Source organism: Danio rerio, chromosome 22 (assembly GCF_052040795.2).
Source record: "Danio rerio strain M-AB ecotype USA chromosome 22, GRCz13ab, whole genome shotgun sequence".
Taxonomy (NCBI): Eukaryota; Metazoa; Chordata; class Actinopteri; order Cypriniformes; family Danionidae; genus Danio; species Danio rerio.
In genome coordinates, this window is record NC_141042.1 from 11,305,170 (window position 1) to 11,322,426 (window position 17,257).

The 17,257-nt window shown below is 34.4% G+C and overlaps 1 protein-coding gene across 2 annotated transcripts; it reads right to left on the bottom strand.

The window, feature by feature from the left end:
* Window positions 1–103: 103 nt before the first annotated feature.
* Window positions 104–17,074, bottom strand: sass6 (SAS-6 centriolar assembly protein). 2 transcript variants are annotated; one of them, XM_087302563.1, is made up of 17 exons: window positions 16,885–17,074; window positions 16,674–16,734; window positions 16,505–16,584; window positions 16,275–16,379; window positions 13,557–13,728; window positions 13,386–13,463; window positions 12,206–12,325; window positions 10,627–10,818; window positions 9,560–9,754; window positions 7,455–7,544; window positions 7,201–7,380; window positions 7,025–7,106; window positions 4,271–4,389; window positions 4,019–4,156; window positions 1,713–1,795; window positions 1,532–1,626; window positions 104–1,353 (listed from the first exon to the last, which is right to left on the bottom strand). In XM_087302563.1, exons 1-17 carry the CDS (start codon window positions 16,947–16,949, stop codon window positions 1,289–1,291), a joined length of 1,920 nt encoding a protein of 639 aa, XP_087158689.1. In that variant the 5' UTR covers window positions 16,950–17,074; the 3' UTR covers window positions 104–1,288.
* Between the last annotated feature and the right edge of the window lie 183 nt (window positions 17,075–17,257).

Genomic DNA, 17,257 nt, shown 5'->3' on the forward strand with positions numbered 1-17,257 from the left:
CACTTTCCTAACCTTGAAACCACTATAGTAAAAATTGTGCATTTTCCAGGATTTCCAGCACCCGTATGAACCCTGTACTTAGTAAAAACGCAAGTTCTCCAACTGTGTTTAATATTTTATTAACTTAATCCTAAAATACCGCTACTGATGAACAACTAACCCATGATGGAGAACACTGTCAAACCATAAATACAAAAATATGAATGTACACAATGAATTCTATACAGCTGTACAGATCTCATGTCAGGCACTTACATTTGCCAACTGAATGATCAATGCAAAATGGCAGCTCTACCAGTGTAAATCATGGAGAGACTTTTTTATATTTGGCACTGAAATAAGAACTTGAATGTAGACTTCACAAAAAGATGAAACTAAAATCATTTACTCACCCTGGTGATGTCCAAATGCTGTATGCATGCCTATTTTCCCTCATCACACCATGTGCTTATGATCAGCGCTTTATAAAAATAAAGTCTTCTTTCAAAAGTACTGAGGGACGTGATGCTTTGAAGGGGCAAAAAAAAAAAAAAAAAAAAAAAAGGTGGTTTATTCCAACGAAAAATAATCCTCCGTTTTGCATACACGCGTCCATTTTTTTTACCTAAATGTTATTAACTTTAAAAATCATGACTACAAACGCGATGAAAAGTGTAACCTTGAATCTAGCGGTTTCTTAACAGATTTCAATATCTCGTAAGATGACACGTGAACGGTTTGCGACGTACAACAATTATATTTACCTCAAAACAAAAAATAAAGTACTTTAACAGTATTTGAGGAGCGCTAATAATAATAATAATCTCGATTTCTTTTGCCGGGGCGCTTGGGACGAGTTGTTGTCTAATGCTCGCGCCTCATTTAAAGAGACCAGCGGTCAAAATTATTATTCCGTTAAATAATTAATACAGTTTTGTTTCATTTTCCCCCACATAACTATAATTTACAAGTAATATACCTCTTTCTGGACGCAGTTTTGTGACTCTTCGGCACCTTTATTAAGCTTGACTACTGCTGTTACATGGACATTTAAAAAGAGGAACGGATAAAAAAAAGCTTCCTCACGACACCAAGGTGAGTAAATGACAAAATAATCTCAAAGTCTGACTGATCCTCTTTCCAAACAGACTGCAAAATCATTTTAAATATATATATATTTTAATAAATAACTGAAAACAAACTATTAAAAATATAATCTGCACTGAGACTTTTCAATGCAGACTCTTCCATTTAACAGTAGCGTTCACACAGAAAACCCAGTGATGAATCTGGATTAACCTGCTGCTCGTCATCCTGGAAAAAACGCTGATGGTGTTGCTTTCGCTGCAGCTGTGTTCAGTGGCTTTGGAACTTCTGCAGGTAGAGATGGTTTGTGTTAGATATTATACTTACTCATGATTTATCAATATGAAAAAAAAAAAAAAAAAAAAAAAAAAAAAATATATATATATATATATATATATATATATATATATATATATATATATATATATAATTATTATTTATTTTTTTTTAAAGATAAGTGGTTTGCCTCTATTTAGATGCATGCTGGGTAGAAGGCCACGAAGAGGAATGCTGTCATCTCGTCTCTCAAAGTACTTTGAGTCCAATCCTACAGGTTCACTGCTGTTCAGATCAGAGATATGTGATTTATTGGAGACTGATGGTTTTATTGGAGAACAGGAAGTCAGAGGATTAAGAGAGGAACTTACTTCTCTTTATTGGCCGGCTGGGTGAAAGCAGCTGGACTCACCTCTGCTGCTGAAGGTTTGACACTCATCGGGTTAAACTGGACCTATGATGGAGTTTAGTTGCAAAAAACATTCCGTTACAAACATTCATAATTAATGACTATCAGTCAAACAAACAAACAAACCTAATGTTGTTCACAAAGACTGCTACACTCTGATTTGTAGATTTAGATTTTTAAAAAGATGTATTATCATTATGAATCTGATATGAATTGCAAATGTGCATTAATACAGTAATTTACATATTTTCACCAATTATATGCGTTTCTGTTAATAACAATAATGTAAATTATGGTGAACATGTTACAAATGTCAATGAATGTATATTTACACTTCCTTTATCCTTAAAACTTAAGAATAAAGTAAATTTGTTAATTTACAGCAAGGTTGTATTATTAACTAAACATTAGTTAATGAAAATATAAGTTACTTATTGTTACTGTTGACAAGTGTTGGATTTTAATATTGTGTTAGTAAATGTTGAGCTATGGTTAATAAATGCTGTACTAGTATTGTTCATTGTTAGTTCATGTTAGTAAACTCATTACAGTAAGGTTTCATAAGTTATTGTTAGAAAGCGTAATCGAAAATTTAACAAGACAACATTTTCAGCCAAGAACAGGACTACGTTTTGCATGTTTACACGTCAACGTTATTTTTGGGACTGAAAATACGTTTCAAAGTAGAAGAAGAAAAAAGCATGAGCAAAAAGCGTCTAGGGGCCTCATGTATCAACGCCGCGTACGCACAAAAAATTTGTGTACGCCAGATTTCACGCTCACGTTTATATTTACTAACGATGAAATTAACATGAGAGTGTGCTTTGGTCCATGCCAACTTCATGCCTGGCGTACGTGCATTTCTTGTGTGTTTGTTATATTTCCATTGGCGACTCCTAGAGGCAGTTGTAATAAATTGCACACTACAAAGTACCTTTGAGTCGTGCAATGGCAGCTGTATGGGACTGGATCATCCGCATGTCTAGCAGGTATATAAGGTTTCCATACCATACAGTTGATCAGCCGAACATTAAAAGCACAATTTGCAGCAATCGGCGGTTTTCCCAATGTAATCGGAGCTACACCTACATTGCTATAAGGACGCCATCTGAAGAATTTGCATACGTGAATCGGAAACATTTCCATTCAATAAATGTGCAAATAATATGTGATGCTCAAAATGCGCTTAACATAACACACACACACACACTTATTAATGATTCCTACTTGTCTTCCTCTAGGCAAAATCTGATAGATGGCGGGGGGAAAAAAGATGAATGAGTTCAGCAGACGCTGGATTCGAACAGAGTTCATGATCAAACGTGTCAAAACATGTTATCAAGCGCTTTACGAGCTACGCCACTCGCGCTGCTTTTCGCCACTCTCTTTAGTTATGTTGTCTCTGTCAAACGGTGATGGGCGGGAATCACTCAACTAGCTCATTCCAACAAGGTGTGCTATTTGCATTTAGCCTAAATAAACACTACAACATTTTACACCTTTACATCGGACCATTTCTTTTTTAATTAATTCACAGTGCGATGTTCAGACCTCACTGCGTTCACCGCGTCAGCTAAACTAGTCTATTTTTTCTTTTGATATTAATTCTGGAGGACACACTTGCAAATAACACCGTTTTTCTCCGGTCCATCGCTGAAAGGAGCACCACCAATTTACATTCTGTTCAAAGTTTCTCTTTTTGCCATTGCTTTTTTATTTGGTTTTGCCAAAGTAGAGTCATTAGCATATTGATTAGGGGAAGGAGGCAGGGAGGGGTTTTGCGCTCGTGCACGTGCGCTGTTTCACGTTAATTTGGATGTACAAAAGAATATGCGTGGGATTCAGCATACGCAGAGTTGCATACATTTCATTTTTGTTTACTGTGTACTCACATTTACAGCTTTGTCCGTACGCAATGTTTTAGTATGAGTTCGACGCAAGTCTTCGTACATGAGGCCCCTGGTCACTTCACATTATATCCAACAGCAGAGACGCATCTTATACACACAGCAAAATCTGTTTACTAAGGGGACAGTGGCAAATACCGGCCTGGCATACATAAGAGTGTTTTTGAATATATTTTACAGATGGGCAAACGTGTATAATTTGAAAAAGTCACGAAAAGTCAGTAAAACTTTTTCAAAAGGCAAATTGAAAAAAAAAAAAAAAAACAGTTGTTTTTGGCTACATTGTTGTCATGTAAAGAGCTTGAAACACTCAAAGCACAGAACCAGGAGAAACAGAAAGAGAAATAGAAGAAAGGCCTGCCTTGGGTCCATTGCTGCTGGTCAGGACAGATCGAGATCCTGAGCTCACACATGAGAGGGCAAGAGGATATTTGGAGTTTATGGTAGAGGTGATGGGGAAAGCCTGTCCCAAAGACGACAACAAACCTTTACTATCAAGCTGGAGAACAGGAGGAGGACTACATCACTCACACATGCAGATCATCAAACTACAGCTGAAGGCATGATTTACAGTCTGCTGGATTTGGTGCGTGTGTGTTGTGTGATTGGTCACCATATTGTGCGGGACAGGGGCTGATCTCAGTGCCGCTGCAGGCGTCTCAAACATGGCTACAGTTTCCTGCTTTCTGGAGAGCTGATTCTCATTCAGCTGCTTGTTCAGCCACGTTATTACTGAGGGACAGAAAAACAGAAAATACACATGAGAAAAACCACAACGCTCTAATGAAATCATTTATGATCAGTTATATTGCACTAACACAAAATCTCATTTCTTCTAAACGTAATAACTGTAAAAAACTAACAAAATAAATAAAAATACAAATAATCGAATATAATTTAATAAAAATAAAAAGACAGTAAATTGCCTTAATATAAATTTTTATTTGAATATTTATAATCAGTTGTGTTGAAATGAATTCTCTTTCATTTCATAAAATTAAAAACAAAAGTAAATGAATAATTAAGAGGAATACATTAAATTCTAAATAAAATAGTACTAAATGATACTCTAAATGAAAAATAATAATAAATTATTAAAGAACATAAAACAAAGACTAAACTCACAGCTTTAAGAAAAATGTTAAAATGAAACAAACTATTACATTTAAAATGCATAAAAAAAAATAAATATCATTTGAATAATTTTTTTTTAACATTTATATAAACAAAAAAACAACAACAATGATAATTATAAAGATTTAAAAAATGTCAAACTAAATAAAATATTTTCAATTATATTTAAAAATTTTATTATCAATTTATATTCTCAAAATTATAATATCATTATAAAAACATTTTTTTTACCCAAAATGATAAGTAAAGGACGTGAAGAGATAAATAAACAAAAATACCAAATGATAAAACTCTAACAAATAAAATGATCATATACAGTTGAAGACAAAATTATTAGCCCCCTATAAAATATTTCATTATTTTTCAAATAACTCCCAAGTGCTGTTTAATAGATTAAAGATTTTTTCAACACATAATTTTTAAACATAACAGTTTATTCAGGAAGCTTCGAGTGTTTGTAATACAAACAGAAACACAATTACAACCAAAAATAAAAAAAGCTTGGAGGTCAAAATTATTAGCCCTCTGATGTTAATAGTCAATAGTGTAACCCTTTTGCTTGATAACAGCCATCAGTCATTTATTGTAGCTCTCAACAAGTTTCAAGCATGTCTCCTGAGGAGTGTTAGCCCATTCTTCCTTAACAAATCTCTCAAGCTCTTCCAGATTTGTTGGTCTTCTGGCATGAACTCTAGACTTCAGTTTCCCCCACAGATTTTCTATTGGATTCAAGTCTGGGCTTTGTGCAGGCCAGTCAAGGACTTTCACTTTGTTCTGTTGGAGGCAGTTCTTTACCAGAAGTGAGGTATGCTTTGGGTCATTATCATGCTGGAATACAAAACGTCGACCCAAACCAAATTTTGTTGCAGACTGTTTGAGGTTATTTTTCAAAATCTTCTGGTAGTCTTCCTTTTTTATGTTTCCTTCAACCCTGATAAGATTCCCAGTTCCACATGCACTGAAACATCCCCATAGCATTATACTCCCACCGCCATGTTTCACTGTGGGAACGGTGTTCTTTGGATTAAATGCCTCCCCCTTCTTCCTCCAAACATAGGCAACATCTCTATGGCCAAAGAACTAGTTTTGTCTCATCTGACCAACGGATACGTTTCCAGTATTCATTATTTTTCTCTAGATTGTCCCTGGCAAACTTCAGTCTAGCTTGGAGGTGTCTCTTTATTAAAAGTGGAGTCTTTCTTGGTCGACAACCTTTCAGTCCACTCCTGTGCTGCGCTCTAGTGACCGTCTTTGCTGAGACATTAATTCCAGACTTGTCTAAGTCATTCACTAGTGTCTTGGCAGTTGTTGTTGGGTCTTTAGAAACCTCTCTTACTAATTTTCTTTCCAAAGTTTTGGAAATCTTTCGCTTTCTACCTCTGCCAGTCACGTTCTCCACAGTGTGGATCTTATCAAACTTCTTAATAATACTTCTCACGGCACTTCTTGACACTTGAAAACGCTTTGATAAACATGTATATCCTTCTCCTTCTTTGTGAGCCTCAACAATTCTTTTTCTCAAGTCTAAACTTATTTCTTTTGTCTTTGTCATGATGACAGAATGCATTATCATACTATTTGTTTTTCAAGACACCAGTTTTAAGCTTTAAGCGCAATTTAAAGGCTTAATTAGGTTAATTACCTTAACTAGGCAAGTTAAGGTAATTAGGCAGGTCATTGGACAACAGTAGTTTTTTCCTGGAGTCAATCAAACAAATAATTACTTAAGAGGGCTAATAATATTGACCTTAGCAGTTTTTACTTTTAAAAAAATATATTATTTCACCCAAACTAAAAGAAAAAAACCCTTTTCCTGAAGAAAAATACTAAAGGAAATGCCGTGAAAACAATTTTCTTGCTCTGTTCAACAGCACTTGTGAAATATTTGTAAAAGAATACAAATTTCATAGGAGGGCTAATAATTTTGACTTCAACTGTAAATAAATAAAACAAAGGTTAAATAAACAGAAGCAAAAGACACTGATAAAATTAAATTAAAATTATGGATAAAATAACAAGAATTAATACAAACAGATTTAAATTGATAGAAATACATAAAAAATTTAAATTATGAATAAAGAAGTAAATAAACCAATAAAAATAAGCTAAAATAAAAAACTAAATGGTTATATAATGATAACTCCAAATTAAAGAAATAAACATGCACAAATAAAAATGTATAATAGAAATTAAATTATAGTAAAAAAAACAAAAAACAAAAAACAGTACTGACCATTCTCATTAGTTTTTAACACTTCCCTGCTCTCGTCCAGCTTCTGAACAGTAGCTTCCAACTGCTCCTTTAATTTTGCTGCCTAAAAACAGAAGAAACCGAAAGAGGCCATTAAGAACAATCATCCTCATCCTGTGGTGCTTTTGTGTGTGTGTGTGTGTGTGTGTGTGCCGCACCTCCTCCTCCTTCAGTGAGAGTCTCTGCTGTGTGTCCTGCAGCTCTCTCTGCTGTCTCTGCAGTTTGTCACTGGTCTCCTGCAGGATCTTCTCTTGAGAAACAGTGACGCTGTTCTTCACCTTGATCTTCCCCAGCAGAGCCTTCAGATCTGCCTGCAACTTCTTGATGATGCCGTTTGCCTGTGGGGAAAAACTGCTGTTTTCAGGACGCTGAATATTGAACACCGATTGTGCTGTTGAAAGCTGACACAAACCTTGATGAGCTCCTCCGACAGAGACTTCACTGTGGACTCCAGCTTGCTGATCTGAAGCTGCTTGCTCTCAGCGTTTCCTTCCACAGAGTTCTAGCAAAAATAAACTTAATTGTTACATTTATAAAGAAAAGAACAGGTTTCATTACATATATATACACAGTTGAAGTCAGAATTATTAGCCTCCCTTTGAATGTTTTTCTTTTTTAAATATTTCTTCAATCATGTTTAAAAAAAACTTTTTGTTGGACAAAATTATTAGCCCTTTTGAGCAAATTTTTTTCTCGATAGTTTACAGAACAAACCATTGTTATACAATAACTTGCTAATTACCCTAACCTGCCAAGTTAACCTAATTAACCTAGTTAAGTCTTTAAATGTCACTTTAAGCTGTATAGACGTGTCTTGAAAAATATCTAGTCTAATATTATTTACTGTCATCATGGCAAAGATAAAATAAATCATTTATTAGAAATTAGTTATTAAAACTACTATGTTTAGAAATGTGCCGAATAAAATCTGCTCTCCGTTAAACAGAAATTGGGAAAAAATTAAACAATTACATTTATCAAACATACGATAAATGTATTAGCCTTCCTTTGAAATTTGTATTGTTTTTCAAAATTTCCCAAATGCCATTTAGCAGAGCAAGGACAATTTCACAGTATTTTCTGTAATAAGTTTTCCTCTGTACAAAGTCTTTTTTATTCTAGCCAAACTAAAATTGATGCATTATTTTTATTTATTTTTATTTTATGGTCAATATTGTTAGCCCTCTTTAAGAATTTTTCTTTCAACTGGCTACAGAACAAGGAAATTTCTCCAAATCTCAAATAAAAAACACTGCCAGTGATCTTTTTTCCTCATAAAACAACAAAAAGATGCTGGCTTTTGTGTTTTAGGATGTTTGAAATTATTTTTGGACAAAACACGAACAGTGTTTTAACTTAATATTAACTTTAATCAATATTTGGTGGAATGACGTTGATTTTCCTTTTAAAAATCACAAACTATTGAAAACTATTGATACTATTTTTGATACTGCAATACACCCATCACCTTATTAAAGATAAAAAAGGCTAGAATATGTTTTTTTTTTTAATATCAACAAAACATTTTGCAATAGTGCACTTGTGAAATAAAAATCTTTATTACTGTAACATTCAAAACGCAATAAAGTGCCGTTAAAAAAGAAAAACTAATCACACAATTAGTAATTTTCAAAATGAAATAAAATATTTTACTAGGCCTAGGGTGTCACGGTGGTGCAGTGGGTAGCACGATCGCCTTACAGCAAGAAGGTCACTGGCTCAAGCCCCGGCTTTGTCAGTTAGCATTTCTGAGTGGAGTTTGCATGTTCTCCCTTTGTTCGCGTGGGTTTCCACTGGGTGCTCCAGTTTTCCCCAGAGTCCAAAGACATGCGGTACAGGTGAATTGAATAAGCTAAACTGGCCGTAGAATATGAGTGTGAATGCAAGAGTGTATGAGTGTTTCCCAGTGTTGGGTTGACATTCCCTACATAAAACATTTGCTGAAAAAGTTGGCGGTTCATTCCACTGTGGCGACCCCTGATTAATAAAGGGACTAAGCCAAAAAGAAAATGAATGAATGAATGAACTATGTCTATGCTAGCAGCCCTACTACTAAAAACCCTAGTAAAATCAGTGTAATCTTATTTAATGTTCATATTTTCTGATTAAAACAAAAGGAGATTTAGCAATACGGCACTACTGACAATGCAACTGCAGAGAAACAAAAGCAATCACAGAAATCATGGAACCTGCAGTGATCACTTTGTCTGATGTTAAGCCTTTCTTTTTTGCACCTCATCAGTGCACTCAATGTTAAAAAAATTATTAATTAATAGGCCTACAAGAGTGTTTACAGTTTTTTTTTCTTCTTCCACCAACTGTTTGCATCTCGTGTTTTAACAATCAAGCCGCTCTCTCCCAAAACCGAAAGGTATGTTGCCAGTCAGGCAATATTTTACCTTTCAACCAAAAGAAATTTCAATAAAGATTTAATCTTTAAAAATCGTCTTAAACAGCCTTTTTTTGTGTATAATTTACCAATACACACCCACCCACACACACACAAAGCTCTCTAACCTTCTGCTGCTGCGTGGCCTCCAGCACTTCTTTGGTCCTCAGCACAAGCTGGTCTTTATCTTTGATCTCCTGCTCCAGAACGGCCACTCGTGTCTGCAGCTGATTCAGCAGACGCTCCTTCTCATGACACTCGCTGTCCAGAGCGCTGTTCTCCCTCCTCAACGACAACACCTGCTGCTTGGACCGCTGACACTCCTGGACGGAGGTGCGCACAAACAAAACTCCATTTTAGGCCATTTAAAGGACATCCTTTACAACCAACGTTTTCAAACTTTTTATGAATTTTGCCCGTTTGTTTACATGCCAAAAGCATTTTTGTGAGAAAACGAATTTTAAAGTGCAAAGTTTTGAAAATACTGCCATTGTCATGTCCATGTAAACACCTGAAAACAAGTCTTTGAAAATGATGCAAGCATAATGTCCTCGTTTTTGAAGACTCTTTTTTGTAATATTCAGAATCGATTCTGTATTCAAATTAGACAGTGACAGAATGGGCCTGAATTCAGCCAAATTGATGGTCAAAACTAAAAACTTTAAAGATGTGGCGAGGTGCTGAGTTTCTCATCTGGTGTCTGTTGTCCAAATTCCCGCTGTTCCACAAATCGAAACGGCAAGTCATCATAGACAAGAATACAGCACCCAATATTGATCTGGTATACTCAACACAGGGTTTTCAAAGTAGACAACTGGTTTCAAAGTAGAAGTTTTTGGAAAATGCTGTCATTGTTGTGTCTTTGAAAATTATGACATCCTGTGTGTTCACAAACTTATCTTGTGAAGACAAAAAAAAAAGAAAGAAATCAATTTGACCGATGCATCATGATTCTTTATCTAGCAATTACGAATCGACTCTCAAGTCGTCATAGACAAGGAGACAGCACCAAATATTGACCTGGTATACTTAATACAGTGTTTTTTGTCTTTTCATGGATGTATAAACACGAATGATTTTGAAAATGTTGTCTTGTAGACGTCAACATTTTTAAAAACGCAAAGAGAAAAACTTTCCTATTTTTGGGCTACATTGAGGTCATGTAAACAGTTCCAGAGTTTCCCCAGCAGCTCACCTCCTCCAGACTGGTCAGTTTGGCTTTGAGGTCTCGGATGGTGGAGTCGCTCTTGTATTTCTTGTCGATGAGCTCTCGGTTCGCCGTCTCCAGCTCAGAGACTTTGGTCTGGAGCTGTTGGGTGCTTCTGTGATGAGATGACTCCAGTTCCTGACGCAGCTGTTCATTCTGCTGCTGCAGACGACTTTGAGTCTGACAATACACCAAATTAAACACTTTTCATGTGGAATTAATTTATATAAAAATAAAAAATAAAATGACTAATATTAGTATCCATTTAGAGTGATCGGATCATAAGTGATGATTCTGTCTTCAGCCATTCCACAAGACGGTGGCGGTCATCAGCTTCTCAAAACCTTGAAAGCTTTTAACATTTACTTATGTACATTTCTGAAGCTATACTTTGTATTATTATCCTTTTTGCATCAAATTACAAACAACAACCAGTTCATGCTTAAGCAAGGTGGTTCTAATCCAAAATCTTTGGTTGGGACAGTAAAATTGACATTGTTCTCTCTTCTGGCTGCCGTTATCAGTCTCACACTATTTTTTCCCTTTTTCAGAAAGTTAAGAAAATGCTTATCGTGAAATCTTTCGTTTTGTTATTTAAACAAATTAGAATTTAAAAAAGGTTCTCATTCACTGTGCTGTAAATTTACCCTATTATGACAACTTCAAATGCTGTGAAACCCAGAAATGTGAAAAGGGTCTATTATCATAATTTCAAATGTGTCTTTCATGTTACTTTGGCGATCCTCCTTTTTGATCAAGCTCTAAACACATTTTCACATGAGCGAAATCACAAGTACTATTAAACAAACAAAAACCAAAGTACATAGCCAAGGTTATCCCTTAAATCTACTTATCAAATTCCCTGACTTCTAATTTACAGCAGTGCTTTTTCTATTTAAAACTGTTCATACAGATGAAAACGGTTCTTGTTCATGCTGCCATTTTGTCTCCCTCCAAACCGTAAAGCAAAAAAAATGATTTGCAACTATTCATGCTCACTGGGCATGCCCATATATTGCCAGCACCTGTACTTGCCGTTTACAGGTTGTTTAATGTTCATATAATCAAGGCTTAATGAATCAGGGAGTGAGACACAATAGTCCAGAGGACTAATCAAAGCAAATTTATGGATAGCCACGCCTACATTTATCAAAAGCTTGAATTTTTATTCATCCACACTGAAACAGATCACTAGCATTTAAATACTTCAGTGTTCTATTTAAATGTCTTTAGTCATTTTAAAATGCCCCATTCTTGCATGTTGTAGATGCTAAGAGAGTGATGTAGATGGCAGACATAACCATAACGAAAGTTTTAAAAAAAATGCATTAGTGTAAACGCCACCTACACATACTTTTGTTTGGTGCACTCTTACAACATGTTCGATAACAATTATGTTTTGTCAGTAGGTGCAACCGTTGTCATCAGTTCAAACGCATTTGACAATAAGAGCGATTACACTATCAGACTTATCAGTCCATCAATCAGACTGATGAATAAGTCTAATAAAGCAGGTGTAAAAAAGGTGTAAACACTGAAAGGTCCATATTAGCCTACACATGATTACCTCCAGAGCTTTTTCCCGCTCAGCGGTGAGGTCCTGCATGTGTCTGCTGGACAGAGAGGTTGTTTGAGACGTCCATTCAGACCGAAGTTTGTCCAGTTCTCGACTTTTCTCAGACAGAGTCTGGAGGATGAGAAAAACAAAACAAAACATAACTTCATGATAAACACAATAATTGAATAATAAAACAACAAAATACTGGTTAAATATTCTAAATAATTAGGATACTTTTATGCATTTTATACTCACAACATACAGTAAAAACTATAGTCAGTGAATATATTGAATTCGTTTTATTATGCCAATCTTATTTTTAATAAATGTATCCTTGTTAAATAAAAATAGATTTTTCTTTCAATTAAAAACAAAAAAATAAAGTTAGTGCATCACAGTTGTGCACTCATCACGTCTTGATGGGTGCTGGACGTATTAAATACTAGAGAGCATTTGATTGGTCAAATGATTTGAGGCGATGTTACAAAAAAAAAAAAAAAGATGAGCAATTCCATGCAAATGGCAACCTTGGCATGAAAAAAATTAAGTTTTCACCAAAATACTAAACTGTTTCAGGGTTTTTTGGGTAAGCAAGTATTTAACAGTACTTTAGAAATAATCAAAAATGCATCAGTCAATGTTTTCAAACTATTATATTTGATTTACCAAAGTCACACAAGCGGCAATTTCAAATCTGTCACCACCATAACGAAGAGATGTCACATCCATAACAACACTCCTCTCTCATAAATGTGAAAATATTACATTTTTGTTTTATAGAGAGCCAACTCTCCTTTTGATTATCATGATTTCTTTCAGGTTGTGCAGTTTAATTCACAGAATTTCTACAAAGTATGTTGTACATTGTAAACCCACAGACTTTTTTGTCACATCCATAACGTATATTTATTTTCTTAATTTAAAGTACAAAATATGTGTACAAATTGATATTTTTTTGCTCCTGTAACTCTGTGGTCAGTTGTTCTGGAAAATAATCAACAAAAGTTTCAACATGAGGTTAACATAGACTTTTTATGTTAATGTATGTTTAAGGTATCACTGTTCTGGAGTACAATAGGTCATAGATATTCTTAAGACTAACATATTGATGCTAAGACCTAAAATTCTCTTTATTTGATTATACAGGGACTTTAAAATGCTTTAAATTGCAATCATATTTCATACTTACTTGCTGTGCATAATTTAGCTGTCTTGTCAGATCCTCCTCAGTCTTTCTCAACTTCTGCTGCAACTGCTGCTTTTCCTCCTGAAAACACACATATTCAAAAAATGCAGTCATCAAAATTAGTAGAATTAAACCTATAACGGATTTCTGCTTCAGTCAGGCCCACAATGCTACCTTTACAGAAGACAAACAGCTGGCCAGATACTTCTTAATATCCGTGTCAGATCCTGGCAGCAGCTTCAGAGAGAGATGTGTGAGGTGTTTAAATGCGTTTGTCTCCACAATATTGAGGTTTGAAGGACTGTGATCGAACGTTGATGAAGATGACGAGAGCTGTAAAAGAAACCTGAAGAAAAACATTTAAAGCACCAATATTAGTTTACCAAAACATTTAAAATTGCATTTAATTTAAATCACGCTCAGGACATGCAAGATGCCCCCCCCCCCCCCCTAATTGTGGGCCTTAGTGATTCAGAATTTGGCTTAAAGGTATTTTAAACTTTTTAAAATTAAATAGTGACAAAGCTGAAGCCCTTCTCATTGGGACTAACAGTGTTTTGGATGAAGCTGATAACTTTATAATAAAATCAATAATAACACAAATCTTCCCTCTGTGCAGGTAAAGAGTCTGGGTGTCATCTTTGGACACAGCAATTCTCACCCGTGCATTAGTTACTTCACATCCTGATTACTGTAATGCACTTCTCTCTGGGCTTCCTTCTAAACTTCTCTATAAACTCCAACTGGTTCAGAAACAACCAGATTGTGTCATCTCTAGGACTTGTCACGCCACTTCTCTATCAGCTTCACTGGCTTCCAGTAAAGTTTCTGATTGATTTTAAAACACTACTTCTCACTTTTAAGGCACTTCATAATCTTCTCAATATCTCACTGAACTTCTCCATATGTATGCCCCTTCTCACACTCTTAGATCAGCCAACTCTTTTTCCGTGGTGCCACCTCACACTCGATTAAGCACAATTGGAGACAGATGTTTTAGCTCCGCGGCTCCTCGACTATGGAACTCGCTTCCCCTGGATCTAAGGAGCAGCGACAGTCTTCACACTTTTAAATCTCATCTTTAGACCCATCTTTTTAGGCAGGCTTTTTTAGACAATTTTTTTATCAAGTTATTTTATACTCACGATGTGTTTGTACCTGCAACGATTTATTAATTGTGTTAAATTGTTCTGTTATGGCTGTTGATACTTGTTGTAAGATGACCTTGTGTGTTCAGAAAGGTGCCATTTACAAATAAAATGAATTATTATTATTATTAATTAAGGTAATAATATTGCAAATACATTTCAGTTTCTTGCACAGGCTGATCATTTATCTTCATATTTCCTAAATGTGCCATCAAAAGCCAGGGTTATTCATTTTTAACATAATTTTTTCTCGACTCTCAATTAGGGATGCAACAACTAACCAACTTTACTATTAACCGCGCTTTAATTTGTCACGGTTAATTAATCGTAATGGCTTTTCAACATCATGTTTTTACACATAAAAAATCTTCTGTAAGTTATTTAAGTTATGCCAACTGTATGTTAGCTTATGGTGTGCACATATTGGGAGTGACTTGACATGCTCATGCTTTTTAGGCAAACCTAGCTGAAAGAATGCCGCGAGCGCATCACGAGTCACATGACAAGAAGTGACTGGTCAGCTTGGAATATACACATTTCTAAAAAAAAAAAAAAAAAAAAAAAAATCACTCCAAGACACTCAAAAAATGTGGAAAATATATTTGTAAAAATATATATTTTTCCAAATTTTTGGAATGCCTCGGACTGATTTTTGCTGTTTATTTGGATGAAACCCTTACCTAAAGAGCACAGACACAAGCTACCCCTGAGCACTTTTTGTTTGATTTTGGATAAGTTTATAATATACTTAAATCAAAAGTTCCTTTCAGACAGAGGCTCAGCAGCCTTTGACCTACATTTGTTCTCTTTAAAAGGGAAATCCTTAGCTAATATGATACTTAGATTTACATTAGAATAATACTTTTTTTATCTTATTTTCATTTATTTATTTATTATTCTGTCATTTATTTTGAGTATACAATTATTACTTTTTTAATTAAACTTTTTTCATTTTTTTAATTAAACTTTTTTCTTTTTTTTCATCTTCAAGTCCAAAGAGAGACATTGAATATTGTTTGTTTTTTTATTATTATTTTGTGCTGTATTATTTGGTAAGTGAGCAGCAATAAACAACACTTTAAAATATAAGTAGTTTTCATGTGATTTAATTAACTAGTAGTGTTTTAAAATGAATGAATGCATAATAATCCTAATCTCGATTGAAATCGTGATTATTCCTCAGACTGTAATCGTACGATCAACATTTATAATCGTTGCATCCCTGCTCTCGATGTGCCTTTAGCTTTGATTTTTGTGCAAAATAACAAAAGATTAACATTACAAAAAACATGTTAGTGTCCATTTTAACCATACAAGAGTAAAATTCTTAAACCGTTTATTGCTATTTTTATTTTTAATATTAAGAAATGCTTAAATTACATTATTTGATTTGAAATTTGGAAGAAATAAGAAATGTTTTCAAACATGTACAGACAAATATATATTACCGAAATCCTTACTAAATTAATCCAGAGAGTTTTCAAGGGGTCTCTTTATTTTTTCCCATAGATAGATAGATAGATAGATAGATAGATATTTATAAAATTTTATATAATAGTTTCATTTCAATAAGTTTATATTTTTGAAATAAACACCAAACAGTATTAATATTTGACTCAGTGAAGAACCAATAAGAAATTTTTGTCCTGAGGTTGACTAAATCATCAGTAATTATTGACTTTAGCATGTCTATCACTTTAACAACTGCAACATCTGAACATTATTATGAATTATAACCTCTTACCGTGGGTTTTCTTTGTCCTGTTCGCAAATGCACTGTTCAAGTAAGTCTATAAATTTTTGTGGGAATGACGTGAAGTCTATTAAAAGCCCTTGTTGTACTTTTAAGCTGTGAAGAAGAGCAAATAAAAACGATTACACAGAATATAATCACATAGAAGCCTAATAGCAAAGTGTTGAAAATAAATATGGCTCATTATTATTGATGAAATTACACTTTTAATACCACAATACCTTTGAAAATCCTCCTCTGATATGATAAGGTTGTATAAAAAGTAAAGATCAGTATCATCAGTCAGCCGTACAACTAAATCCTGTTGATCAAAAATTTTAAAAAAGTTATAAGACCACATAAAACATGCTTATAAGCATAAATATGGTTGTACACATGTTCATAACAAACCTTTCTGTGAACAGGGCTGGATGGTAACTGCAGTTCAATGCTAACGCGAATAACCGAACGCCTGTAGTAACAAAAACAACATATATAAACACATATAGACCCTTACAGACTTCGAAATGTTAGTAATTACAGACAAAATAAAGCCAAAATTTATACCATAAATCAATTTAAGTTAGGAATTGTGTTCAAAAACAAGACAATCAACACAAACCTCTCATCGGTATCTTTACTCTTTACCAGCACCTGCAACCGCTTGTTAAAAAGTAATTCCGTCATTCCTAATTCATTCACAAGGCAACGATAATAATTAAAAATCGTGTAATCCTGTTTTAAAGATGTTATTTAGGTTGTTGAAAGACTCATTTGTTTTTCGCGCTTCACTCCCGCGTTTGTCCGTTTCCAACCGGAAGTGAGAAACACTTCAACCTAATCACGCGTATCATCGTATTTCAACATGTTTTTGTTTTTATCAATCTTATAATATAGATATAAACATTTAAAACTGTATATACTGTGTAGTTGTGCGTGAATAAAGCTGATAAAATTGAAAACATTTGATATTAGAGTTCACCTGCGCGCGTTGT